Source organism: Chlamydotis macqueenii, chromosome 16, assembly GCF_036417535.1.
Source record: "Chlamydotis macqueenii isolate bChlMac1 chromosome 16, bChlMac1.mat, whole genome shotgun sequence".
Taxonomy (NCBI): Eukaryota; Metazoa; Chordata; class Aves; order Otidiformes; family Otididae; genus Chlamydotis; species Chlamydotis macqueenii.
This window is the reverse complement of record NC_141571.1, coordinates 8,218,778-8,245,099: the sequence shown is the minus strand read 5'-3', so window position 1 is coordinate 8,245,099 and position 26,322 is coordinate 8,218,778. Positions and strand designations below refer to the sequence as shown.

Below are 26,322 nucleotides of genomic sequence, written 5' to 3'. Positions count from 1 at the left end.
GTCTTTGAAGAAACTTGAGACAGAGAGCTGATTGATTTTTTTTTTTTTTTTTTTTTGTGCACAGAACTGAAATGCATTTTCATGAGTGGCTCTTGCCGTGTTTGCTGATGATATTCATAACATTTCAAGGGACCTTAAAATTAGATTAGCTTTTGGCCTAAATGTTGAAATGGTTTGATCTCAACTGATCCTGCTACTGAGCAACTTCAGCTTAGCACTTTGAGTTATGTCTGCCTTTTTTTTTTCCAATGAGTTAGCTCTCTTGTGCTTGGGCTGGGTGGTGTAGAAGAGCCTGACATTTCCAGGAATTTATTATCTCTGGCAGAAGTCTTGTTAATGTCAGTTATTGATAAGTGAGAAAGTAAACATGTGGCTGATTAGGCAGGGCACTTCCCATGGCTTACCACTCGTCTGATTTCATGTCACAGCACACAGCGGTCCTCCAATAAAAAATTATTCTACCACTAATTAATTTTCAGAATTATTTTTACTGTATGATTTTGGTTATAACTTACCTACTTTTTTCTCCTTTCTAATGTAGAAATTTTTTTTTTCTTGTTTACAAATTTCAGTCACATTAGAGAGATCATTTTCTAGTCTTGCTAGAAATACTTCTGGTTTAAGAAATAAGTGTGGCAACTGTATTAATGTTTAATGAATTTCAAAAGCGAGTTTTCACATGCCCAAATGGATTCTTTCCATTTGCTGACTGTGAAATACTTGAATTAAATAGCAAGTAACAAAAAAAAAGCAGGGCTGAAGAAAGGAAGTTTATAAAGGCCAAGGCAGATCTATAGTCAGTGACTCCGGTGGAAGGCATCACCACTCTCCTTTAGAGATGTGTTGTCAGACTGTTTATGTGAGCTCTCCCTACCCAACTTCCAGGAAAATAACTGCTTTAGAAAAAACACTTCAAACAGCAGTCTTTGCTAAGTTGTCTTTTTTAAGCTGAAATAGGTTTGAGGGGCACTCCATGCAGTAATGATGTAGACTGTGTAGTCCTTCCTGGGCAAACTACGTCTAGAAGTCAGTACACAAATTTGACGCTTCTCATTTTATAATTTTCAAAAGAGTATTGTTGTAATTCTCTTTAGGCTTGAGATGATCCAAAGCTGTCTTTTAGGCAGAACCAGACTTAAAAAACTTGAATATCTGGTGTAAAAGTAAATGTAGTCCAGTTTAGACTGCCTTTTGCTTAACTGCTTGCTTCACTGTATGTATACGTTAGCCTTACAGCTGTTTCCAAAGCCATCTACTTTTAAATGTTTAATATTTAAGAACCAATTAGTTCCATTTTGTTTTGTTTGGATAGTATGCAATTAAGCATTCTTTCAAGTGGGCTTTATTTAGCTGATTCCATCACAAAAATAAGCTCTAAGGGAATGAAGAGAAGTTTAAGCTAGCCAATGTTTATTTTTATTATTAATAATTTATATTATGGTAGTCCCCAGGGGAACTAGGGCCTCACTAAACCCAGTTTCCTCTGCATGTGATGACTGTGTCTCACAAAGCCTTATACAGCAGAAAATTCTTTTTTTGCTGCTGTGGCTTAGTGCAAGGGACCCGCTCTCTAATACAAGGAAGCGTACTGATGAAGAGTGTATAAAGACAAATCAAGAGTAATTTTTTAAAGAAGCTTAAGCTAGGCACCAGATGCATCTATTCTATAGAAAGCCAATCACTAATGTATTTTTCCAGTGTGAGCACCAATTCATGACTACAAAGGTCTTGTTCGTCCTTTCTCTGAAGTTACAGCGATGCTCCCAGTGACTTGATGGGAGAAAGACTGGGCAGAGAAGCGATGGTCTTCAAACCTTATCTATCTCTGAACTAGCAGCAGAAGACACTTTAAGAACAGACTGATGGGGAAAGTTAGTTAAAAAAAAAATCATGTTTAGTCAGATTTCTGTCAGCAGTTACGGTTTTCACAGCATCTGATCCTAAATAATTGGTCTACTTTAAGTTTTACAGAAGTCTTAGAAGAATTTAGAGTCCTTTCACACCTGCTAAATGCAAAGGAGACACGGAGCCAAATCCTCCACTTCTGTAAGCAGATTGATTTGAACAGAGTTATGGCAGTTCATATAAACTGAGGATCCGGCCGGCTCGCTGTGGGATACTTGTGTGAGTTAAGTGGATAGAACTGACATTGGTTCGAACAGGGCTGCAAAGTGGAACTGCCTTGAAGTTATTGTCGCTGTGCAAATTTTCATTGCCAGTGGATTGACCATCCTTCTCCCCTCCCTTATTTGAAAGCAATTATTTGTCTTTTCTGTACTCTTTCCATAATTCCAAATTAAAAATCTAGACAGAAGTTTTCCTAACCTATCCGTTCCATGTTCCTGTCCTCATTAGTTCAGTTTAAAGGGGGTAAAACATCTGTTTCCAAGTACAGCTGTATGGTTAGTATGTAGGCTTTTTTTTTTCCCCATACAAAAATCACTAAATCTGGCCATTTAAGACACAGATTTTATAGGAGTTAGAGTTGGGCTGTGCAAAGTTCACCTCATTAAAAACAAACCCAAACCAAATAAAAGCAGAGAATAACAGCATAAAAAATGTGAGCAATGAATGTCAGAGCATATATATTAGGATCTGGTAAGAAATGAAGGGGGAAGTACAGATATATCCATATATATTCAAAGGTTCTTGGTTTTTTCCACAAGTAAAGTTTACATGCTTGTGGAGTGTCTACAGAAAGGAAAGATTAGTACAGAACACAATGTTAGGATTGCTGTGACAGCTACCCTCATTTCTTAGAAAATATAGTGAGGTCAAGCCTATGTTGGAAGATAGTGAGTAAATCAGCCTAAATAAAATGTTCAAACACACCAAATAATTTTTTGACCCTTCAGCTGTTAGCTGGCCAATGAGAGACATTCTAAATTGTCTTGATTTTGATATCTCTTTCTGAAAAATACACCATTTTTCATTATCTTAAGATTGGTGCTGAGGTTCACTAATCAGTAGTGGAAATACTGACTTTGAAAAAAGGAAGTCTATGTCTACTCTGCATTAAAGAAAATATTTTGTTTTAAGGCATAAACCTTTGCTCTCTCCTAGTTTCCTCTTATATGACATTTTGTATACTTTTCCTCTTTTTACAGTGTTCTTTGGGGTACGGATCGTAACTTAACAGCTTAATCATTTCTGTGGCACAAGATTATCTTGGTAACATTTATGGGAATAAAACATGGTTGCTGTAGGAAGTTGACTTAATGGTTTAATTATTAGTAAAGGGACAATTTTCTTGATCCAAAAGCTAAATGACAGATAGTTTCTCCCACTTCAGAAGCGCGCTCCAGGACACATAACGGTGTATTGTGATTCACTGACTTCAGTTTTGAAGATATCAAAATGTATCCCACATACTGTGAACATTAGATTTCACTATTACTGGAAGGCTAATATAGCCTTCTCAGTGTAATAATCAAAACATTTATCTATCCGTCATGGTGGTTTCTGTTGAAGCTTAGACTTGGGACTTTCCAGAACCCTAAGACTGAGATAAAGAACCTTCCTTATTTCACAGTTGACCTGGAAATAAGCTTTTAGGAGGCTCCTGCATTAGCTGATGGATGGAGACATGATCACACCTGGTAAGTCCATCTGTAACATACATTCAGGCATAGATTGGGGAAAACTGGAAGAATGAGGTGTATATTACAGAAGAATGTTCCTTAGGGTTCCTAATTAAGAAGGAGGAACCTCTCAAGGACAGAATCGGTAGGATTCAGTGCCCTGCTGCTAGGCAAATTTTCCTTTGTTAGAAATGGAAGGGCCTGTTCATCACTTGTAAATTGCTCCCCCTCGGCGCCATCTGCTTCTTCTCTCGTTAGGAATTTGTTTTTAAGTATTCATTATAACGTAGCTAACTGCAGACTCAAATTCTGCCAAAGCTGAAAAAGCTGCAAGTCAGGCTAGCGTGTGGAGCCTGCCACATTCCTGAATCTCTGATTCAGGCTTGCAAGTTTGTCATCAAGTTTGAAATTGAAACCAGAGGAGCTAGCAGCAAGCCCTGTGCTCATAAATCAGCTGATAATGGGTGAATTGTTCTGTGCCTTCCCCTGAAGAGGAAAGCAAAACTCAATGCAAAAGTGCTCGCAGCAACTAGAAAAGCTGTGATCTAGGCAAGCACGGAGAAACTCCGTGTGGCTGTATGGATATGGCACATACTGACAAAGGAAATAAAGGAGAATTTTGGTTATATGCAATCACTGATTCTTATTACAACATTACTGAAAAGTTACAGTGGGATTTACAGCCAACCTTGATTGCGAGTAACAAATTTCCATAAAAGAAATAGGCACAATACGGCTGCGTGTGATCCGTGACAAGGTCTCCTTTGTGCTTCGTTTGTTTGATATCTGCTGCCACTAGAGGGAGGTGCAAAATTGACCACAACATTAAGTCTTGAAAAATAGTTTCCAGGTCATTAACTAAGTACGGGCCAACATTTGCTGCCAGGATTCTACTGGAAATCTGGAATAAATGACTGATTAATTTCCTCTGGATGTGCACCAGTGTCACTGAGAATAGAACTGGATCTGTATGCTTAGATGAAAACTAATTACAAATGCAGTAACATCTTGAATCGCAGACTTGAAAAACAGGTCATCTTGGACTTGAAAGGTGAGTCTTGTGTTCAAAGAACTACTCTAGAAATGGTTACATCAGAGACACTGCCTCCGCCTCTGGAGGAGCTGAGGGGACTGCTTATGGTATTTAAATTCATTGCTGCATAGGAAACCTGGACTCCAGAACTTCACTTCCAGAAGCTGGCATAAAGCTGTAGAAGGGCCTAATGACTAAAACAATAACTTGAATCAAAGCCATTTATCTGATTTTCTTTTTATGGCCTGAATATGGCTTGGAGGAAAGTATGTCAGATATGTGGGATTTAAATATGTATTTAAGAATTGAATCTGCCTAGATAAAGTTTTCAAAAGTACCAAAATGAGTTACACACTGAAGCTCATGCGATCTTTCTAAATAATGTGAGCTATGAATATAATTCTTATTAAAAATCAATTGAACTAACTCCTAAGAGCCTAAATTACTTTTGAGAGTGGTTTTATATTCCTAAATAATTTGAGGTTTTGAAAATATAACCCATCACATGTAAGTTTGGCACAAAGTAAAGGACCCATCTAATAATCTGAATTAAACAGGTTTAGGCCAAGAAGTTCTGTGGAACACATGTGCAGGTTTGTAGAGAAGCAAAATCTTCCACTTGCAGCAAAATTGCTATGTAATTGTTCACATTGCTCAGTCTTAAGACAGCAGAAATATCCGGTGAATAGGAGCAGAAGAATGATTGCTCATGGTTCTGTACGGCTGTATCCAGTGGGCTGTACAGCACTGTAGCTGTGATTCTTTGGTAGGAGATCATTTCCTGCGTGGATTGGATTTTTCTGCAAAGAAAGCTGAACAAGTTCAGCTGTCTGTATTGTTTTATTCTTGTTATAGGAACCAGGAGGGAGAAAGAGATGAGTAGGGGGGAGATGGGAGAGCAGGAGCTGTGCAAGGGGGAAGCAAAGTTTACCTCTTAGTGCCTCAGAGACAGATGATAGAAGTACTAAGGGGAAATTTTGAAAAGCTCATCACAGGCGGCTATTTGTCTCCATTACCTCAATTTTCACAAGTCTGTTTTACCATATACAAACAAAACATCAACATACATTTTCCATATCTGTAGTCACAGTGGCTCTTCCCTTGTCTGTGGGGTGGACTGGTTGTATGTGTTGGTGCGAGACAGCAGTTCTAGGTAGATAATATCCACAAATCAGAATTCCTGTGCTACTGTGGATTACATATAACCTTTTCAAATTCTGCTGTGAAAGACATATCTGAAGAAAGAATCCCTGAGTGTAATGCTGTGTTAAAATAGCTATGTGGAGATGTAGCATCAAGGGCACTTTCTGTCTCCCTAGATCAAATTACTTTTCATCTGTAGAAAAATAACCAGAGAAATTTTTCTTGGTTCTGCCAATAACAGTATAAATAGAATGTTAGTCTAACAATTGAACAAGAATGCTTAGAAGTTAAAGGGTTTTAATCATAAATTTGGAATGTTTATCTAGCAGAGTAGACATTGCTACTGAGGTCAATGGTTTTTCTGAAGAATGCTAAAGAGCAAAGATTAAATGTAGTGTGTATTTTCCCAGTGGACTCAACACTGCGCTGTACACAACACGGTCACTTAATTCTTTGTTCAGTCAGCCTTCGTTACCTCTACCTTTAGAGTAATTAGGGCTGAGTCATGATGTTATCACATCTCAGGAGTTTCATTAATTTTAATGGTCTGGACTCTTTAGATGTCCAACACTGCAAAGGAAGTGCCATGATCTAGAAATGTCCAGCCTGTTCCAGGGTACATTGAAATCACAAAAAACTTCAGTGGTTCAGGCCCAGATCAGCCCTAAGACTTTGTTCAAAAAGTTTGACAATATTGTAATACATTGTGGCAATCGAATTTTTTCCTTTATCAGTGTCATGAAAGACTTGAATTGTCTCCCGCAAGTGTTTGAAATGGATACCACCCATCATAAGCATCCAGAAGTGTTAGTGGATTCCATTGTTCCTGAGTTTTGAAATAACTGAGAGGAAGAAAAATAATTGTCATTACATCAATGTGATGGTAGACAAATTTAGCCCAGTTTGCAAAATTTGTCTTAAATTTAACTTATGCTAGAAATTTTCTAGTGTAATTATCTTAAAATTGTCTTTTTGCCTATTAAGTATTTGCAATATATATATTTGTCTGCTAGAAGCCTAATACAGACACATTTAGAGCAGCAAAACTGTTATTGTGGTGGAGCTTATAATAAATTCAGGAAAGTGAAATGGGTAACTTAGCACCTTTGACTGAAAGTTTTTTTGAAACAGCAGGTGATCAGTTGGAACCACAGATCATTTCCAGAGTTAAGTCCAGAGAATGTCTCTAAAGTCCCTGAACGTTCATCTACTTAATCACTATTGATTTGGGTTACATACCCAAAAATTGAGTGTCAATAGAGATGGTATGGAAGCAATACACGTTAATGGCAAATTTGTTTGGCCGTCATGGAGCTGAAGTGAATTTTATAAAACTATGCTCTAAAAAGACATAGATTGTAGGTGGCAATCCTGCAATAAAATCTATGTACTATGCTGTGCAGAAATCCACTTACTAAGAGGATTCTGCATATAGCACACATATAAGCCACATATTTTAGGGGCAAGGCGGCAGTCCCTCCAATAAAATGTTGAGGACATCTGATACTGAGAAAAGGATTATGTTAGAAGATAGAATGGCACTATTGTCCTTCCAAGTGAAGGTAATAGTTAAAATTATGTATAAAAATAACAACAATAATCTAAAAATGTAAGGAGAAAGTTAGCATCAAGCAGTGAAAGACAAATTGTCATGATCACATAATGTATCCAGAATCACAAACATGATCCTAAGACGCTGAAGGGATTGGTATTCGAGAGTTTGTGTTCGGTCATTGTGTTTATTTTATATAGTGACTAACAATTAACTTGATTTTTAACTGGCTTTTATTTTGTTCAGCAGCCACTGCTTGCTGCAGCCCGTGAACAGCAGGTATGGCCATACTGAGTGGGATATGTAGCCTCTTGTTGCCTAGGCTGTCAGCTCGAGGTGTGTGTCCACAATTAGCTGAAGGAAACAGAAGTCTGGTACAGTTTTTGCAGGCACACAGCTCAAAGCAAGTGTGTGTCTCTTCACCAACAGGTCATTCACAATCTGAAAAGTCTAAATTTTGAGGAAACAGTAATACCTTACTCCAGCAATAGTTCACCAGGTTCAAGTGAACCCCTTGGAGATATTAGAAGAAAAGCATGGCTACTAATTTAAAGTACAAAACATAAGCAGAAATATTTTGCAAGAAGTCAGTGAGTCATATTTTCCTCATAAAATTGTTGAAACCATTGTGCCCAGAAACAATTAAATATGTGACTAGGGCTGGAAAAGTTTAGCCATAAACACAAACAGACACCAGCTTTTTGTTTGTAGAGGATGAGAGTCATCTGGCTTCAGGAATATCCTAACAGATGAAATAGAACATGCAATTTGAGTGTACTCACTGCTGCACTGAAGCTCAAATGTTTGGCCCTACATGCCTGAATACTTCGTAACACTGAAGGATAAATGCTAATGGTCCATTACAGCAAGTCACTGGCACATCATTGAACTAGGGACAAGCAACCATATTCTTTTAATTTGAAAAAAATACCTCTTGGTTTGTATTAAAAATACATTTCTGAGACCTGAAATATCAATCTTACAAAATCACACCTATTAAAATGTTGGAGTAGATTAGTATCTGGCGGCATTATAAGACTTTTTCAAGACCCCTTGTTTTTTCCAGCAGTTCAGTGTTTCTATTGCCCCTGGCAATAGACTCCTGCAGTTTGGCCTGCTGTTTTTGCACTCTCCATAGCCCAGCCTCTAGCTTGCTACCGTATTCAGAACCTGTGCTTTTTGGGAAGATTAAAAGTGAGGAAGTACCTCTGCTCCCCAGGTACGGTTCCTGTATTTGGAGACATTGGCCTACACAGCAGAGGTGACAGGTTGGATTTGAGATTTGAACTCGGCTTTGTTCGGAGTCCTTCTCTGATTTATTTCTAGCCCAAAGGGAGAGTTGGATTTGAGATGTGTCCAGATGCTTTTTCTCAGGGGCAGTTATAACGCAGCTCAGCACTTTTATACAGATATTCTGGCTAGCAAAAGCCTCTGTTTAAAACACTGCATTTATAAATCTTTCTTACAAATAAAATGTTGTCTTGACATCCTACTTATGGTCTTCTACTCAGTAGTGTGAAACGAGCTGCTAAGATTTCTAGTTTGCTACAAAAAATACATCTGCAGAAGTGTACCAAGAGGTATTTGACTTTGTCGACGCTATTTCGAAGAAAGATAACCCCGTTAATGGTGCTTTCCTAACATTATTTAGATTCTCTTCATTCTTACAAGAGGCAACTGTGAAACTGTGCTTGTGAATCGCTTCTGAATGTAGCTACGTGTGACAGCAGAGCATGACACGGTCAGTGGCCTTGAGGACTGAGCTTTGTGCAGTTACAAAAAAACAAATGACCCATGAGAATTTTTAAATTCTTGTAGCTGTGTGCAAGTGAGGTCAAATTCATCTCTCGTTTTGACCAATTTGCGACAGTGTCTCTTCTTGAAGTCCAGAATTATATTTGATTTAGAAAAACACATGTGGCAACAGAATCCAGTCTAGGCAATTCAAGCAATTTATTTCTTTCATCAACTGGGTTTTGGAGGTCTGTACATTCCAACTTAATTCTTCACATCTAGAGTTCATCACCACAGATTTTTACTTTGGGAATCTTCTCATACTTTTCCACTTTCTGTTCCCTGTCACGGGTCTGCCTGGTTTTGTTTGTTTCCTATCTATGTGCCTCAAAGGCTTCAGTCTCACGCTATGCAGGCTTTAGGAGTCCTGTAAAATTAGACAAGCTTTTCCTGCACTTTCTTCCTCCCTTTTACTCATGAACTAATTTTCCCAGGTTAGAGAGCTGAAGAATAGATCCTGGGAATCTGGCTTAGCCTTGATGAGGGATGTGGTCAATAACCATGAGGCTATTCCTTTTATTTCTTCCTTTAGCTTGTTAGGCAATTAATTTTTTCAGTAAGTAGCAGGGTATTTTCAGTCTAGTGATCCTTTTGATGGGGTGACTGTTCACAGGCTTACAAGCATCTGAAAACTAGAGGAAATAATAGAAAATATTTTGAAACTTCAGCTGTGATGTGATGCAAGTACGATCTCTGATCAGGGTGTTAAGGAGAGATGCTTTTGAAGCAAAAGAATGTCAGTGCTGTACAGTTTGATTAAAAGGTGCGTAAGATGCACCTAAATTTTTCCATGTAACAGATTTCTGTTCATACTACTGAAGCTATGGAGTCGTGTGGACTTCGATGCCCTGAGGTACAAAATACCTAGCCATGCCCAACACCTCTTTTGTCAAACTAGGTAGCTTGCAAAGCAAGTAGCAGTTTGGCTCAACTTTATAATTTTCACATCCTGTTCTGAAGTCTTTTGCCTGTTTTTCACAGATGTGTTCATGAGCTTGGCGCAGCCTATGGAACAGGCAAAGAAATGGGAATCTTAGACCTCAGCCCAGGGAACTGGCTGAGCGGCTTCTAATGAAGTACTCAGGTCTCACTGCAGGATCTCTGCTTGTGGAAATCCACGACAACTGCTTTGGTAGATGATAGTACCTAAAGCATAGTCACTTAAAGTAATTCCCTGTACTTGTATACTAGCTCAGAATTAGCAAAATACTCTCAAATCTCACTGCTCTAGGGAAGTATATTTAACCTTTCAGTTCTTTGTATGCAGTCTGGAAGAGCATTGAGTTAGGTTGCTCTCCAAGGAAAGGAGTCTTATCCTGACATTTCTGGGCGTCTAGTCTGACTAATTGTAGCCACGCTGGTGGAATAACGTCAGGCATAGAGGCTGAGTGCAGATGTTTCTTTCCAGTATCTACTCTGATCCATTAAGAGCTCACTGGTCTTCAGAGCGTTCTGTAATGTAGGACAAAATTTTCCATGGAGCATCTCCATGTAGAGATCTTTATTGGAGTTTGTACTTCTCTCTAGAAACAGATAATCCAGCTTTTTGTTTTACTCAGTTTTACTCAGTTGTGGTGTTTACATTACACCAGCTTGAGGGGGGAAGGAAGGAATTTTTCGTATATTAACTGTCTGGGTGATTTTCTACAGCTGCTTTGAAGAATATGTCTGTTACTTACATCGTAACTTGGATTCTATAGACATATGGCAGAGAACACAATTCTCCAGAAAGGAAAAGAGTTTGACTGATGGAAAGCAGAAGCGAGCAATGCAAGAGAAATCCCACCAGAGGAGGAGCATGAACCTGAAATTTACTGTTGAAATCAGACTTCTGCTTTGGGCTTAAGTACCACACTCAGCCAGTTCTACCATGGACTTCATTCAGTGTGGCGCTGCACAGATGCAAGGAACTGCTTTTTGGACCTGACAAAGTCTGAAGCTTAAGTATTGTTCTGGCATCCATACTGATTTGGAAATACACTGGTTGGCCTGAACTCCTTAAGCAGTGGGACAATTACAGGGTTTTTGAAAACTCAGAAATGTAGAGAGCCTGTGAATTGAGACTGTTCTGGTTTTTACATAGTAAGTTTGTAAAATCAATCAGAAATTGAAGAGGGCATGAGAGATTTCATTTTAGATTATTCAGTCCCTCATTCAATTGAATTGTGGATGGCAACAGAGGAAACATATATAGCAGACAAGTCTGTTTTTTCTATTTAATCTACTATCTGTTGTTCTGACTTTCCACTTCCATGCAGCTCAGCACTTGCAGTAGCACAGGTCTAAGCCTGAACCGCTAAGAAGGTTTTGACTCATCTGTTTTTCTGTTTGTTTCAGAAGCCGGTAGACATACTGACTGTCAGTCATGTCAGTCAAACTCACATTCGTCTCTCCTGGTGAAGGAGGTGGTATCAGCAGGAGTTGTTCCTTCACTGGATTCAGCACTGTGCAAAGCAGAAAATTAGCGTAAGTAACACAAAAAGAAAAGTGCCTGATCATTTGGGCAACAGCCATTAGGTACCGTGAATGTTTTTTTAACGTAAGGCATCTATGTGTAGAAGTTGTTCCTTATTTTTTATCTTAAAACTATTGAGTGTTGTTATGGTTCACTGATAAATAGCTATACTTCACACCATGCTATCTTTCTGCTACACACATCGTACTTCAGAGATGGCTGGGTTTCAGAGGTTATGTATCAGACTGTTAGTAGTGTCCATTTCTTCTAGAAAAATGAAGGCCTGTGACCCTTCCTGCTAGCAGCCTGTAGTAACTGATGTTTTCTGACTAAAACCTTCTAAATAGTTATAGTTAGTAAAAATCTCGTAGACTTTTAAAAAGATGGAAATGTTAGTGGTGAATCCTGGCAAAATGTGTAACTGAACCCAACTCAAGTTCTTCTGGAGTTACTTAAGCAGAGCAGAATTACATGAGAGGAAGGGCTGCTTTCTGGCGATGCCACAAATGAGAGGAAGGGAGGAATACAAACAGGCCGAGAAGGCCACTGCAAATTCGCTACGATCAGTAACAGGTCTGTAGTGTAGCCAAGGTTGCAGTCCAGTCTTCTAGTCTTCAGTTGAGCTCTGTAATTGCTAAACCATCCTGCACTGTTTTTCCCTTTTTGCTTATCTATGTAGCATTATGTATAGTAATAATAATAATGAATAATGCTACATAGAGCGGTATAGCATTGTAGTAAAAAAAAAATCCTATTGTGTAAAATACCTGACTCATGTCATAAAATATATTTTAAAAGAACCAAGTTACTAAATTAACCTTTCAGTTAAACACAGCATGGTAAAGTATGAGCAAAAATGGAATTCTAGCATGATTGTCATGCAATCAAGAAGTCTTCACATTTGAATAAATTAGGTTTTTGTGGAAGCTGAAAAACAGTATTACATCTAGCAAAGATGGGACATGTAAAAGCACACCAGTCACTAAGGTCTTGAGAAGAACACTGTCAATGACTTATATAAACAGACTTGAGCTCAAATACATAGTGGGAGTTCTAGCAGGGAAAGGATCTACCAGGAAAAGTGTTGAGCGGCTGTTTCTCCAACAAAGGCACAGTCCAGTAGGGCGAGAATGCTCCAAACAGAAGGGTTCATATATCCCTTAAGATTATTCTGTTGCTTTTAGCAGCAAAGATTTTCTAACCAAATACTTCTCTTTATGCATTTTTTATGATGTTGCTTTTCATTATTTAAGTGTTTAGACAGACAGTTTTGTTCAGGAATCACCGCAATAAGGAAAATTTGTGTACTAGATACTCAGTCACAGCCCAGTGAACACCCAAGAGCCTTCTCTAACACAGTGAAGAAATTTTAAAATCATCCTTTCCTGACTTATCTCTCCCTCAGGCACTGTTGCAAAACACAGGAGGAGATTGCAGGGGCCTGCGCAAGGTCTGTGCAAAGGATGACACACAAATCAGGTCCACATGGAGATTCTTAAACAGATGCTAAATGTGCTTTTGCATTTCTTTATCGACTTCCTTTTGAGGCTGTCAGTCAGACAAACTATTTCATTTTACCTCACAATGGTCTCCACAGGAAGTAAATATTATTACTGTTATCTATAAAGTGGGAAATCTGATACTTAAATTATTAAGTTCACAAGGGAAAGCAGCAACATAGCATCTAGCTTTTAGCTACTGTCCATAAAGGCCCATGTCAGCAGCTTAGCTTTTCTATGGGACGTATGAAAATGGGATTCTTAACGTCAGTGCACCGAGTATGTATGGGCTACATCAGTCAGTAGGAGACAGTGAGGAAAAAAGTGAATTTTAAATCCCAGCCTATCCGTATGCAGTACTTAGATGCTACTTTAACTGAAGGAAATCCTGCATTTAGAGTTTGAACGCCAAAACTCTGAAGATAAATATCAAAGTCCTTTCCTTTCCGAAAATAAACAAAACCCAAGAGTAATTTGGGCTTTTTAATTTAAAAAGATAGAATTATCTTATATCTTCCACATGGTATCTTGCTAATTAGAGTACTCATCTAAAACATGGAACTGGATGCTATTTCCTTCCTTGCATGAATGAATTTAAGTGATGAATCCTTCTAGGAGACACTTTCAACTACTGTTACTGGCTAGACTGTCCCTTCTGGTGTTACTCCTGTTGGAACTCTCTCACTTTGCATGGAATACTCAAAGATTCATTATCTTACAAAATAAAACAATGTTAATGTAAGTTTCTAATGTAACAGTTATGTTCCTCGTTATAGGTAACCTGAGCTCCAAATGGTTTGGTTAATTAATACTTTACATTAAGCCATCCTAAAAAACTAAGATAATCATTGGGATGAAGAAACTAAATATCCAGTAATGTTTGGTAACGCCTAATTTTATCAGATTTTTTTTTCAGATTATATGTTAAAAATGGAGTTAAGTGGAAATGTAGCACCAGGATAATTAAAGTAATTACTGAAAGGTTTCTGCAATAGACCTGGTGACAGCTCTCAGGTGTGCTGGGCCTAGGATTTAATCACCACACTCAATAATCTCCTTAAGCCTTCAGTCACATGCCTGGAACTTAAAACAGCCAGTGGCTAAGCATTAAGCCTGTTGAAGTTCATAGTTTCTCCAGGTGAGATGAATTTAGGATGGAGATTGTAGAGAAGGTGGAAAGCTTCTCTGAGAGCAGCTAGTTGACTTGGCTTACTGCAATGGGAAACTTCTTTAGGTAATGTTATTTTAGAGGTTTGACTTACAGGGAGTATTAACAGAACTATATAAACATAACTATGACCTAGAGGAGTATATAGGTAGAGGTAAGTGAGGCAGGAATCTGACCTTGTTAAAGAACTATTGACAGGAAGCTCATTTTCTAGTTTAAATGTTGTAGATATATATAACTAAAGGCTAGAGGTGTTCTGACTCTTTAGGTTAGTACAAAAAAATCCTGTGTGGGGGAATTTTGTTAGAAACAAAATTTAATTTTGGTGTGGCAGTTGTTTTCAAAAGAAAGTAAGTGAGGTGTTAGACACTGAAAAAACAACTTGATAATTATGTATTGTATGCATTCTGGGCTTGGTAGCTTGTTTTCTTTAAAACATGGTAGGGCTCTAAGCCATCATTTAAATGGATAGTGAATGCAGGCAAATAAATAGGTGTTTCTAAAGGCTTTTTATGTTAGCTTTATCAGTTAGAACTTGAGCAGATCAAAAGTTTGTTGCTTTGTTTTCCTGAATTGCAGGTGAGAGTGAGAATGGAAATGTCCTTGTCCTGCAGCGTGGCTTACTTGACTGGTTTTGTAGTTGACCCAGCAACTGGTGTGAATGTGCACAGAGACAGGGCTTTATCTAGCTGCCATTCATGTCTGTTAAGAATTGCTAGCAGTATGAACATTAACTTGTTATTAACCTGTTGTAAAAATGAGCTTTTCTTTTTCTTGCTCAGTGCCTCTCCCACCTTCCCAAAGAAATGGGGAGCTGCATGATTTTTCTTCATGCAAAAAGGATAAAAGAGAACCATTAGGCTTTTTTGAGTCTGTGTCGAACCTGGAGAAGGAGATATTTCTTATTGTTGAAGTTACAAAAAACTTGCAGACTTTCTGCACTAGGTATTTAAGGCTGAGCCTTAATTTCCTAATGTTATCTGTGAAAGTATTCTCAGCGTGTCCAAGATCTTCGTCCTTTTGAGTAAGGGTATAGGAGATTGGACGTATAACTTGTAACATGGAAGCTTTGTGGGCTGGGCATGTCTTTTTTCCTAGGTGAAGGGTTTTGCATCTTTTCCGTATTTCTTTTCTCTTTCTACAGAAAGTCTCTCAGCAGAAGTTCAGTAAGATCAAGAATGTCACTGAAATCCTCCAAGGCTTATAATTCCCTGCAGAAGGGAGGAGTCATCTGGGATCCAAAGCCACTGCAGGTGAAGAAAATTTTTGAAGCTTTGAAGAAAGGACTTAAGTAAGGACTTTTAAAATATTGTAACTTGCCTTACCTAGTCATGTTGCTTCAGTCTGTGTATCACTGTTCTCTGTCTCCATGTGGCATCTCTAAACATGTAGTGGCTTTCCCAGATGCTGGCTTGGGACCTTGTAAAACAAGTTTCATTCACTCTTGGACAGTCTGCTTGCAACCAAAGTGCTCTAATGTTTTTGTTTGTTCCTAGTTTGTTACATTTCTCTAAAAAGTCAGTGACAGGTAGAATTCTGTAGGGAGATTCTCCATCTCTTGGGGAGCAACTAAGCTCTCTTGAGGAAGTGAGGCTTTCGGAGCATGCAGGGTGGCAGGCAGGAAGTCTGCAGATCAAGGAGAGACTTGGATAGAGATGGGACAGCCAGACCTGAGGGGTGATTGGCAAAAAAATTTCTAGAGGGAACTGTCTGGAGTTTGCTTTGACTCCAAAAGCTGACTTAAAAGCAAGTCTGAAAGTTAGGGTGTGCCCTGCAGGGGCACAGTGAGGAGGCTGGTTCATAAACCATTTCTATTCTCCCTGTGCTCATTAGACAACACTAAAGTTAGATTTTTCTAGTGGGGTGGGTTTTTTGGGTGTTTGTTTGTTGTAGTGTTTTGGAGTTTTTGTGTTTGTTTTTGTTGGTTGTGTGTTGTTTTTTTTTTTTCTTGGTTTTTTTTTTTTTTTTTCCTTTTAATAGAATTAAATTGTGGAGTTCAAAAGTGCTTTCATCTCTGGGTGGCTTGTTGTAAGGGAAAGGTCTAAGCAGATCCACCTGAAAACTTCAGCTGACTTCAGGTGATGAAACAGATCTGTAGTACAACTCAATGCAATGCAAATAACATGTCTTGCTTTAAATGTAGCACTACTTCAGAGTCTTTATTATGGCTGACTGCACAGTCAACGTGAGAAGGCTAAAGGCCAATTTTGTCTGTTGTCTCGGTCTGGCAGATGTGGGATGTATGCAGCAGGTATAATAGAGATCAAAGGATGGGCTGGCCATCTGGGTGTAGGGTGTTCTGGCTTTGAGGAAGCTGTCAGTTACCTCATAGAAACAATTATATTTTTCAATGCTGAAATGACAAATAAAACACGGATGAGCTTGCTCTCTTGGTATTATAGACCAGAAGGGAAATGGTGGTAAGTGCAGTTTGCCTCCTTCAGTGATTGAAACTGATCAACCTTCTCCTGAGTTCTTGGATCTTATTATATAAAAATGTACATCTTAAATCATTGCAGTTGATGTTGATTGGGCCTAATCTAATATCATAGGAACTTCATTTACACCCTGAAGCTACTATTGGAAGATAAAAATACCTTTCCTTGGACTTGTAAACTTCGTAGCTCTCTCTTTCTGCTGACATCCTGCTAACAGTTCCTTCATGTATGTTGCTGCTGTCCTCAGAATTTTGCTACTGTATTAATTCTGATCATATTTTGTTTTTTTAAGCAAAGAACATAAAATGTGTTGTAATAATACATTGTAAACTCAGATGTGTCACACTCCTATTCCTATAAAAGGCTATAAAGCCTTGGCTCTGAAAGTATCAGTCGATGTCTTACTAGTGGATTTAGATTTAAAACAAATAACAAAACCAAATATTTTTGCAGAGTTTAGAATTTATCAGAGCTTAGGGAGGAGAAACCATAAAGTGGATCAGAATTTGTTCCCAGTTCTGCAGGGAACACCATATGATCAGACTCCTGCCAAAACTGAGTAGCTAACTAATTGACTGAAGTAACCTACAGAAAACAACTGTATCAAATAGCAATGCGAAGTCCAAATTTTAAGTGGATGCAGACTAAGTCCACTTGGTGCTGGAGTGACTTGAATTTTTAGAACAGAACATGTTTTACGTGCCTGTTTCTTTATAGCTGTGGCAAATAACTCTTTATTCTGTTAACCATCTGAGTACCATTCCAATAACTCTCTATTCTATTAACCATCTGAGTACCATTCTGTCAAGCTGGCAATTCTAACATAGTTAAATCTAAAAGTGATGAAGCCCTTCTAAAAGGTAAGCGGACTCTTTTCTGCCACCAGCCTTGGCTACTTCTGCACTGAGCTGTTAATAGGCAAGTAAAAAGAGCAGACAGTGGAATGCTGGAGCCACTGGATGTCTTGGGGGAACTGGTCTTGTAACAGTAAGAGAATGAAATGGATCAAAGCAAATTTAAAGAAGTGTAGCTGTCTAAAATGAAGTTACTTTGATACTGTGTCTTATAATGTAGTGTTTACTAGGTGACTCTTGTTCCCTTTTAAGTGTAAGAGGAAAAAGTTACCTATGTATACTCTATATTAAAAGCAAAATTGGAAGAAGATGGTCTCAGCAGAAATAGTTTAAGGACCTGTGGGAACTCCTAAGGGACAGCCCTTGCATGCAAGCAGCTCTATAGAAGCCAACTGGCACCAAGTGCTTCACACCTTGCAAAATAGTTCCTGTTCTGGAAAAAAGTAATGGTTATATTAAGAAATTGTCTAGCACACTAAAAAGTGGTATTCAGCTCTGCTTGCTGAAACACTGAATGACATGTGCCCTGCCTTATGTGTGGAGTAGTTCTGTGAGCTTGGTTTTGTAGCACAAGTGTTTCACGTTGCAATTTTTGACTCTGTAAGATGGAGTTGGTTGATGAATTCTTATTCCTCAGTAACTGTAAGAAGAGACTTGTTCAACAAAGGAATTGAACTTCTACCTTACAGAAAAGGTTCCAGAAGGGTAAACAGGAATAATTAGAGAAATCTGAAAAGGAGATCTGTAAGCTGAGTTATTTCTGTGTTAGAACCTGCCATTCTCCTCCTAAATACCTCCTTTCCTCTTACCTTTAATAGTACTTCTAGCTCGACTGTCTTGTTTTTGTTGTGCCTCACATTCCCGGAACAAAGCCTATCTTTCACTTGAATGTTCTATTTTAGATTAAGAGAAACAAGAAATAGCAGATGTCCGAGTGCAGTATGTGTATTTGTATGTGTATATACTTACGCAGCAGTGGTGGCCCTCTTGAATTACACTTCAGCATTCCATGTCTTGGAGGAGTAAAAAGGATCCAGGAGGATTCCTAATGTACAGCATCTTTAAATGTTAGGTAACAGAAACCAGCATCACCTGATGCACATTGTGTACAGATGCTCCTCTAGGAGTAGCTTTGTATTTAGGACAAGTATTTGTCTATAATTACGCTCTATGTCCCTGCTCCTTGCAGGGTGGTTGGACTAGATGACCCTTGAAGGTCCCTTCCAACTCTAGCAGTTCTAGGATTCTATGTCAATGGAAACCACATTTTTCTCATCTATTGACCCAGTTGTCTTGTATATAGCCACACACAACTCCAGAGAGTAAAACAAGAGAAGTCTTCTAGAGAAGGAAGTGGCTTTGTAATTTTTCTGCTGGAAAATTCTTTGAGGAGGTGTTATAATGAATGTACCAGAAGAATGTAACACTGGGTTTTCCTCCTCTCCAGTGAATACTTGGAAGCACATCAGGCTGAATTGGATTATCTGTCTGGTCGACACAAAGATACAAAAAGGAGCTCCAGATTGGTAAGATGCTTTATTTTTAAAGTAATTTAAGTATTTAATATTTAAAGTTACAAAAGTAGATGCTCTCTTGCGTCTGGGGCTCCGAGGGGTTTTCCAGATAAAGCCCTGAGGTGAGGGCCAGCAAGGCATCACAATCAGAAATTTACCAAGCAGGTTAGCTGTAGATGTGAGAATTAAACTTGGGATTTCTCCTCTTCGATCGTGTTCCTTTACTGGGATGGTATCTCCTTGTGTCTGTTTAGTGATCAGTGTTCGTACCTGACCCTACATGGACAGAAATGGTGATAAATGGCTTTGTTTTCCATAGCTGGTGAATGTGTCCTTGTAAACTAGATTCTATTGTGTTCACAACTCCCTAGATCTACCTTCAGCAGCAGTGCTAATGAAAAGACAACTCGTAGATCTAACTTTGCCTTTAATTTGGGAAATAATAGCTGGATTAAAAAAAATCATAAACTCAGATGTACCATGAATAGCTGGTGGTGAGACTCTTACTGTTTCATTTCAAGCCTCTGCAAAAACAAATCAACCAACCATGCACAGAAAATGAAACTACTAAAAATGTTAGACTGTCTCCTTGTAGTAAACAATGCATCTTAGTGTAGTGTAACTGAAGATATGCATAGTGAGTCTCGCAGTAAATGTGAAAGTGTCATTAATATGTACAGATATACACACTCTCCTGTTCAGCTTGTGCTATTTCTCTTTCAGGCTTTCTACTATGACCTGGATAAGGTAAGGCTATTGAGGATGAGATGAAATCTTACAAATAGAGAAAAATGGATGATGTGTCTACTGTGTTACTTAAAGGCATGTTTAGGAAATAATTTCTTAAGTTCCCCTCTCTCTCCCCTCTTCAAAAGCAAATCCGCTCTGTGGAGAGATACATCAGAAAACTGGAGTTTCACATAAGCAAGGTAAGGAGTTTCATCTCCTGTATGCTTAAGGCTTACACTGCTGTATAAGCAAACTATCTAAACAGAAAATACTTTGTCTATAATTAATGTGAAGGGGAGTAATGCTGGGTACTTTCTGAAAGCTGTAACCACTCTTTTTACAGAAGGAGGGGATTTTTATTTATTTATTTTCTTGAATGGTTCTATTCAGGCTGAATGTTGGGTGCAGCCCAACCTGAGTTTGCCTGTAAAACCAGTTTGCATACTCTGCCAGTTTATTCAGAAAATGCCCGTGTGGGAAGACTTCAGTGTTCTCCCCTTTTTCCCACCAAAATGGGGGGAAATGGGCAGTTCTGTAGAGTGCATGTCTGCTGTCTGCCATCTGCTTCCAAAGGAATCAAATCTTTCCTCTGACATAGCTAAAGGTGTAGGTGTTGTAATCTGTACTGAGGGAACGAGTTTCCTGCTTCCCGAGTAATTTATCCCTGAACAAAGTGTTATTCTACTCCTTGTCTTCCAGTCTGATAATAGCAGAGTGAATTGTTTCTCAGTATCCCATGCTTTTTTTGCAGGAATGTCTACAAACTGTTGCACTCTGGTCTGTAAAATGCAGGGGTTGCAGCATTCTGCAATACTATGATAATGGGATGTGATGGTGGCTGTGTTTTTTTGGTTTTGTGTTTTGTTTGGGGTGTCTTTGGTTTTTTGTTTTTGTTGGTTTGTTTTGTTTTGTGGTTTTTTTTTTTTTTTTTTCCCCAGGGAAGACTACTAATGTTCCATTGCAAAACTCATTAAAACTATGCCAGGGTAATTCTTGTTCATTCTTCCCCCATATCTGAAATCTTAAAGGTAGAAGAACTCTATGAAGCTTACTGTATCCAGTGCAGACTACGAGATGGGGCCACTAACATGAAACATGCCTTTTCCTTATCTCCTTCCACCAAAGCCTCCAGAGAGAGCCTAGTGGAGCTTTACAAAAATTTCCAAGAGTGCACAGAGGTAGGAAAGACTACACACATGTAATGAAGATCTGACTGTTCCTTACCAAAAAATGTACCAGGACTTGCTGCTGTATTTTTTTTGTTTGTTTTTTTTTTTTTAATGGTGCGAGTTAAAAACTTAACATGTGAATGAAATATGGATACATAATGTGAATTGAAGCTTGTGAGATAAATACCTTACAGGCAAAGCACTTCAATTCTATGCCCTTCTTTTGCCCCTACACATCTTCATGCCTGCATCCTATGAATTTCTGTTTAATACTGGGATTCATTGTGACTTCCACTGGAAGTAATGGGATGAGAATTGAATCATGAATAAGTTATGCCATTTTTACAAAACAAGCAGTGGAAGGTAACTGACAATAAACTGCTCAAGCAGTTCTGCTCTTCTGTGGAGCAGCCAAATAAAAAGCTCAAGTTCTTTAAAGATGAGATAAAAAACTGGGATGTATGGGAAGGTAGCTACTCTGCACTGCTTTTCAATCATAGTGACTGTTCAGTCGTTCTTCTAGGACATGTGCTTTATAGAAGGGGCGTTGGAGGTCCATCTGGGAGAGTTTCACTTGAAGATGAAAGGTACGTTCATTTCCTTCTTATTTCCTTCAAGACTTATCAACTGATTTTGGATTTCCTTTGTAGCAATCTAATCCATTGAGAGTCCATGTCAGTCATTTCCACTGGCATTCTGGATCAGACCATGAACAGAATTTTGGCAAACTTCTCTGCTTCAGCACTGCAAAACAGATCTGCAATACAAAAGCTGACAAGCAGCTTTCTTTCCTCAGCTCAACTAAAGTTTGACCTTCTAAGAGTGTTTTGGGCTGGTGGCATAGCTTCTGCAGAGAGTTGAGCACAAGGGGAGCATTAGCCAGATAGTCACTTTATTGCAAGCTGAGGCTTTGGGGCATGTTGTAAAACTGTGCAGTTATTATGAGTTTTCTTTCTCTTTTCAGGATTGGTGGGCTTTGCACGTCTCTGCCCAGGGGACCAGTATGAGGTGCAGTATGCAACAATTAATTTTGTCCTTTACTGCTGTGAGTTTGTCATAGAGGAACAGGAGAGTGAGGCTGCAACATGTAGAAGGGAAGCGGGAAGCAGACTATGATAAAACCATGTGCTGTTCTGATGAGAACAGTGCTTTAGCACGTTCGCTGGTAACTCTGCCCTTTGAGACTGAAGAGGCAAAGATGTGATTCAGGTGTTACGGAAGGGTTGAAAAGATGGCAATGATTGTCTGTCAAAACCAACCTGTCAGGTCTTTGTCTTCAAAGTTACCCTGGAATCAAGTAACAGTTGCTGCTTGCTTCTTGGAAGATTGCCCTTGGCATGATTTGAATGCATCTTAGTATCTTCTTGGGTTACTCTCCTCCTAGCAGTTCCAAATGAATTCCAGTCTGCTGTGTATTTCAGTACCGCTACGCTTGCTATGCAGTGTAGTTTTGCAGTTCTTCTAGAATGGGTGGGATGTGTCATTTGGCACTGAGTTAAGGTGCTAAAACCTGCAACCTGAATTCCTGCCTCCAATCTTCTAGCTTTATCCAAGTTCCTAAGTGTATTGTGACCAAAGGAATGGCTTTACCTCTGTGGTACTGGAAGAGTGTGAGGCCTGTGGACTGAAGGGAATGTTCTGGGATATGTTGACCCAACATAGGTTTTTGTTTTTTTTTTTTTTTTTTTTCTTTGTGGTTTCTAGGTGTTTGTGCGACTGGGGCGCCAAAAATGGAGGTTGAAAGGCAAGATTGAGACTGATGACAGTCAAACATGGGATGAGGAAGAAAAAATTTTTATACCAAATCTCCACGAGAAGTTTGAAATCAAGGTGTGGTGTATAATGGTTGGATTGGAATCAGTGGGTTACTAGTCTTCTGCCATAATGTTACCTGTTAGGCTACAAAGCATTTGTCAAAATTCTTAGGTGGTTTTCTTTTCCTAGCCATGTAACAATGGCATTAATCAATGTTCTGCTTGCTGAACAGACAATTACTTCTGTCTTTCCTTTGCTCCTGGCAGTAGTAACTGTATTAGTGCATCTGCTTTCCTGTGTTCTGGAGTCTGGTATATGTGGTTGGTTAGTTTTTTGGTTTGGGAGTTTTGTTTGGTTCTGTTTTTTTAAAAGTCCTAGATCAATATCTGGGATTTTTTTCTAGGATAAAGTCCAGATGCAGAGACAAAAAGATGTGTATGTATATATTATTTATATCACCCACGTGGAACACCAAGTACCTGGAGTTCTGTTCTCTATTGAAAAAGAGAAATATCTATATGGAAAACATATCGTTGCACATGTGTATGTTTTGAACGTGTAGTTCAAATGTCCCTTTATCTGAGACATCTGCACAGCAGATTCTTTTGTCATGTTTTGCTCCAGAGATGCTCCATATCTGTGAAGAACCAATGGCATTTATATAGTGGTACAAACTGTCTGTACTTTGTATCTTTGTTTAGAGTTCTGACACTTTTTTAAGTCCCTTGGAAGAGGTGGTATCTTTAACAGTAAGGGACCAGTGCTAGTGGCGTGTGATATGTAGATGACATGTTGTGGGTAGCCCTTGGGGGAAGCTTGTAGTGTTCACAGACCCTTGTGCAGCTGCCCCTGGCGCTGGTTCTGGCACTTACCTCGCAGGTGAGGTTTATACTTAAACAGCACTTCCACTGTAGTCTGGTGTCTTTCGTGGGCTGAACTCTGCAGCATGACTCCTGTCAACCTAAAAGGCGCTGAGATTGAAGGCTGTGCTGGATCTTATTCTACAAGGAAACTGCCAGTGCAGGGTTTCAAGTTCTGGCAGCTGTGTTAAAGCAGCCATGGCAATGTTCCCCTCCTATCTGGCAGCGAGAACTGGGTTACATAGGAGAGACTCTTTGGCATCTTGCCAGTACAGCTTTTGGAAATGTGCTTATAATGCTTTTTTTTCTTTTTTTGCTGCCACTGCACAATGAAGATCAGGTGAGAGGCTAATTCAGATCTATGTTTTCCCATAATAGTTGTAAAAACTTGTATTACTTTTATGACAATGATAGTTTTACTCTTTTTGTCAGCTTATGAAAGTCTCCTAACTAATGTTCTCCACACCCTCCTGCTCTTTCCACTTTATACTTAAAAATCTTCACCCAGCACAAGTGCATGGTGCCAAAGAGTGTTCCAAGAGGAGCCTAGCAACAAAACTTTTGCTAACTCTTAAAGGAGATGTAGGCACGTAACTAATTCCTGAAGTGGACTTAGGTACTTGTGCTAAAATTCTGTGCTGAGTCTGATCCTTTATGTGCTTCTAGAACAACTTGATCTTCAATTGGAAGTGAGTTTTTTCAGCAAATGTTTGATTGGACTTTTTTTTTTTAGAGTAGCTGAAGAAGCAAAGTGCCAGGGTAGAAAAAAGCATAGGCCTGTAACTGCATTGATAACAAACTCTGAGCTGCCTGCAGAGCTAGGGGAAGGAACTGGCACCTACGAGTTCTGAGTTTGGTCCACAGCTGAGCTCAGGACATTTAGGAAGGTCACAGTGGATGCAGACAGTTGTGCTTCCAGATCCTTTAGGCAATTGAGAGCTGAAATAATCTAGTGTAGATAGCTAATATACTTCTCTGTAATATATATATTTTATGATAGTGTTGTTCTAATAGGTGGGCAAGCTAGATGCTGTAATATAAATGACAACTACTTGTATGTATACCAGAGCTGGAGTTACCAAATTTCAGATTAATTTTTTTAAAATTATAGTCTACCAAATTCTGTTGTCAAAATTGCTGTACAGCTCGGTCTCTTCCCAACTTACATAACTTCTTTCCTCTTTGCTAGCCATCTGTGAAGTGTTCCTTGTGGGGATATTGACTCACAACAGCTTGGGAGCCTAGAATTTAGTATCAAGGTTTTAAGTTTGTGAGCCACACAGCAGATCTGAGCCTGGAGTGTTTTCCTTTCCATGCATGTGACTTAGGATGAAAATGGATGTGTTTGTTTCCCTCCGCAGGTAACAGAGCTGCGAGGACTGGCCACTATTCTAGTTGGGGTCGTGACATGCGACAGCATAAACTTCTTTACAACCAAGCCTCAGGCAATCATTGTGGATATCACTGAACTGGGCACTATCAAGCTACAGCTGGAGGTCCTCTGGAAGTAAGTACAACTTTGGATTAAAAAAGCTGGAGCTAAACCTTTGAAATAAATCAGAGGCTCCTAAGTATGTCGCTTAGCAGCATTCAACATCATAAGTCTTCTTTCTATTTGCAGAGCAGGTGCAGGATAGATAGCAGCCACATGCTTCCTCACAGCAGCCCCAGCTACTGTACCTGATCTCTGACTTTGTGGGACCAGTCCTCAGGAAGGGCAGGGGGGGAGGACAGCAGCTGTTTCTATGACCCTTCACTTTTTTCCTGCTGATGTTGCCGGAGCCGTGGCTAGCCACGAGAACTGACTACAGGCTTTTACTTAGCTTACTGCTCTTTGGAATGAGCGTTCAAGTCTAGCTCCAAGCAATGTGTGTACATCTATAAAACACAAACAATCTCAAAGATGATGAAATGAAACAGAAAATGGCAGCTTCTAGGCACAGTGGAAAAATACATTGTGCACATTTTAGGACAATCACTGTTACCAGGCTGCAATTTGTTAAAATGAAGCTTTCCCAAAGACTCAGCACCTTCATATTTGCACTATGATTACAGTTACCAGTATAAGGCCTGCTTGTGCACTACAGGGAAGCTTGGTTACAGATGCAGTTTTAAAATAGCCGAGTATTTTCATGGTGCCTGTGACTTGTTAAATTGTTTTATAATTTAAATTTGTAAATTGATTTTTGGAGTGGATTACTGATGTTATGAAAAGCAAATTTTCACTTTTGTGAATGCTGCACTGGGACTTCTCCCTCACTCTAGACATGCTGCAATTTATTTTTGAGATGGTACCGTTATTTCTGCTTTGAGACTGGTCCATTCTGAAAGTCTTATCTGCAACAAATCAAAACTTTTTTAAACCTGTTTCCACTTACTACTCTTCAGGGGTTAAAACTAGATATCTTAGTGAAGTGCCCAATTAAACAACAGGCACTCTTCATTTACACTTTTGTACTTGGCTTACTGCAGTCCTCAGTTCTTCCCAACCAAACATGGCAAAGAGGCACACGAACACATCTCCATGATAAGGACCTTCTTGAAAGGGCACTTTGCGCTGACGTGTGGATCTAGGCGCTCTCCAGGAAAAGCGGAAACTGAACAATGTTTAGATTAGAAGAGCAGGGAGCTATGCCTTGCAGGCCAGACTCGCCTATGACTCAGCCTTATACAGCTCTTCTCTAGCCATGCTATTTTCTTGTTTTCTTAAAAATTACCCCAAAATAAAAAAAAAAAAACTTGTATGTGTTGAATGTGTGGTCTGCCAAATGTGCCCAA

At 39.1% G+C, this 26,322-nt stretch overlaps 1 protein-coding gene across 5 annotated transcripts in view; it reads left to right on the top strand.

Annotated features, from left to right (window-relative positions):
• The window catches only part of RIPOR3 (RIPOR family member 3), a 53,356-nt gene that overhangs the window by 9,967 nt on the left and 17,067 nt on the right, over window positions 1-26,322 (top strand). For 2 of the 5 annotated variants that reach the window (XM_086760802.1, XM_010121429.2), the window contains 10 exons: window positions 11,441-11,569; window positions 15,370-15,516; window positions 18,965-19,043; window positions 19,755-19,778; window positions 19,907-19,960; window positions 20,789-20,938; window positions 21,453-21,516; window positions 21,894-21,937; window positions 22,634-22,759; window positions 24,906-25,051. In XM_086760802.1, the coding sequence (XP_086616928.1) occupies window positions 11,469-11,569; window positions 15,370-15,516; window positions 18,965-19,043; window positions 19,755-19,778; window positions 19,907-19,960; window positions 20,789-20,938; window positions 21,453-21,516; window positions 21,894-21,937; window positions 22,634-22,759; window positions 24,906-25,051 (935 nt within the window). In that variant the 5' untranslated portion in view covers window positions 11,441-11,468. Of the gene's footprint in view, window positions 1-10,753; window positions 11,186-11,440; window positions 11,570-15,369; window positions 15,517-18,964; window positions 19,044-19,754; window positions 19,779-19,906; window positions 19,961-20,788; window positions 20,939-21,452; window positions 21,517-21,893; window positions 21,938-22,633; window positions 22,760-24,905; window positions 25,052-26,322 lie in introns of those variants that run through there. The other 3 variants (XM_086760804.1, XM_086760803.1, XM_086760805.1) reach the window with 3 other exon arrangements.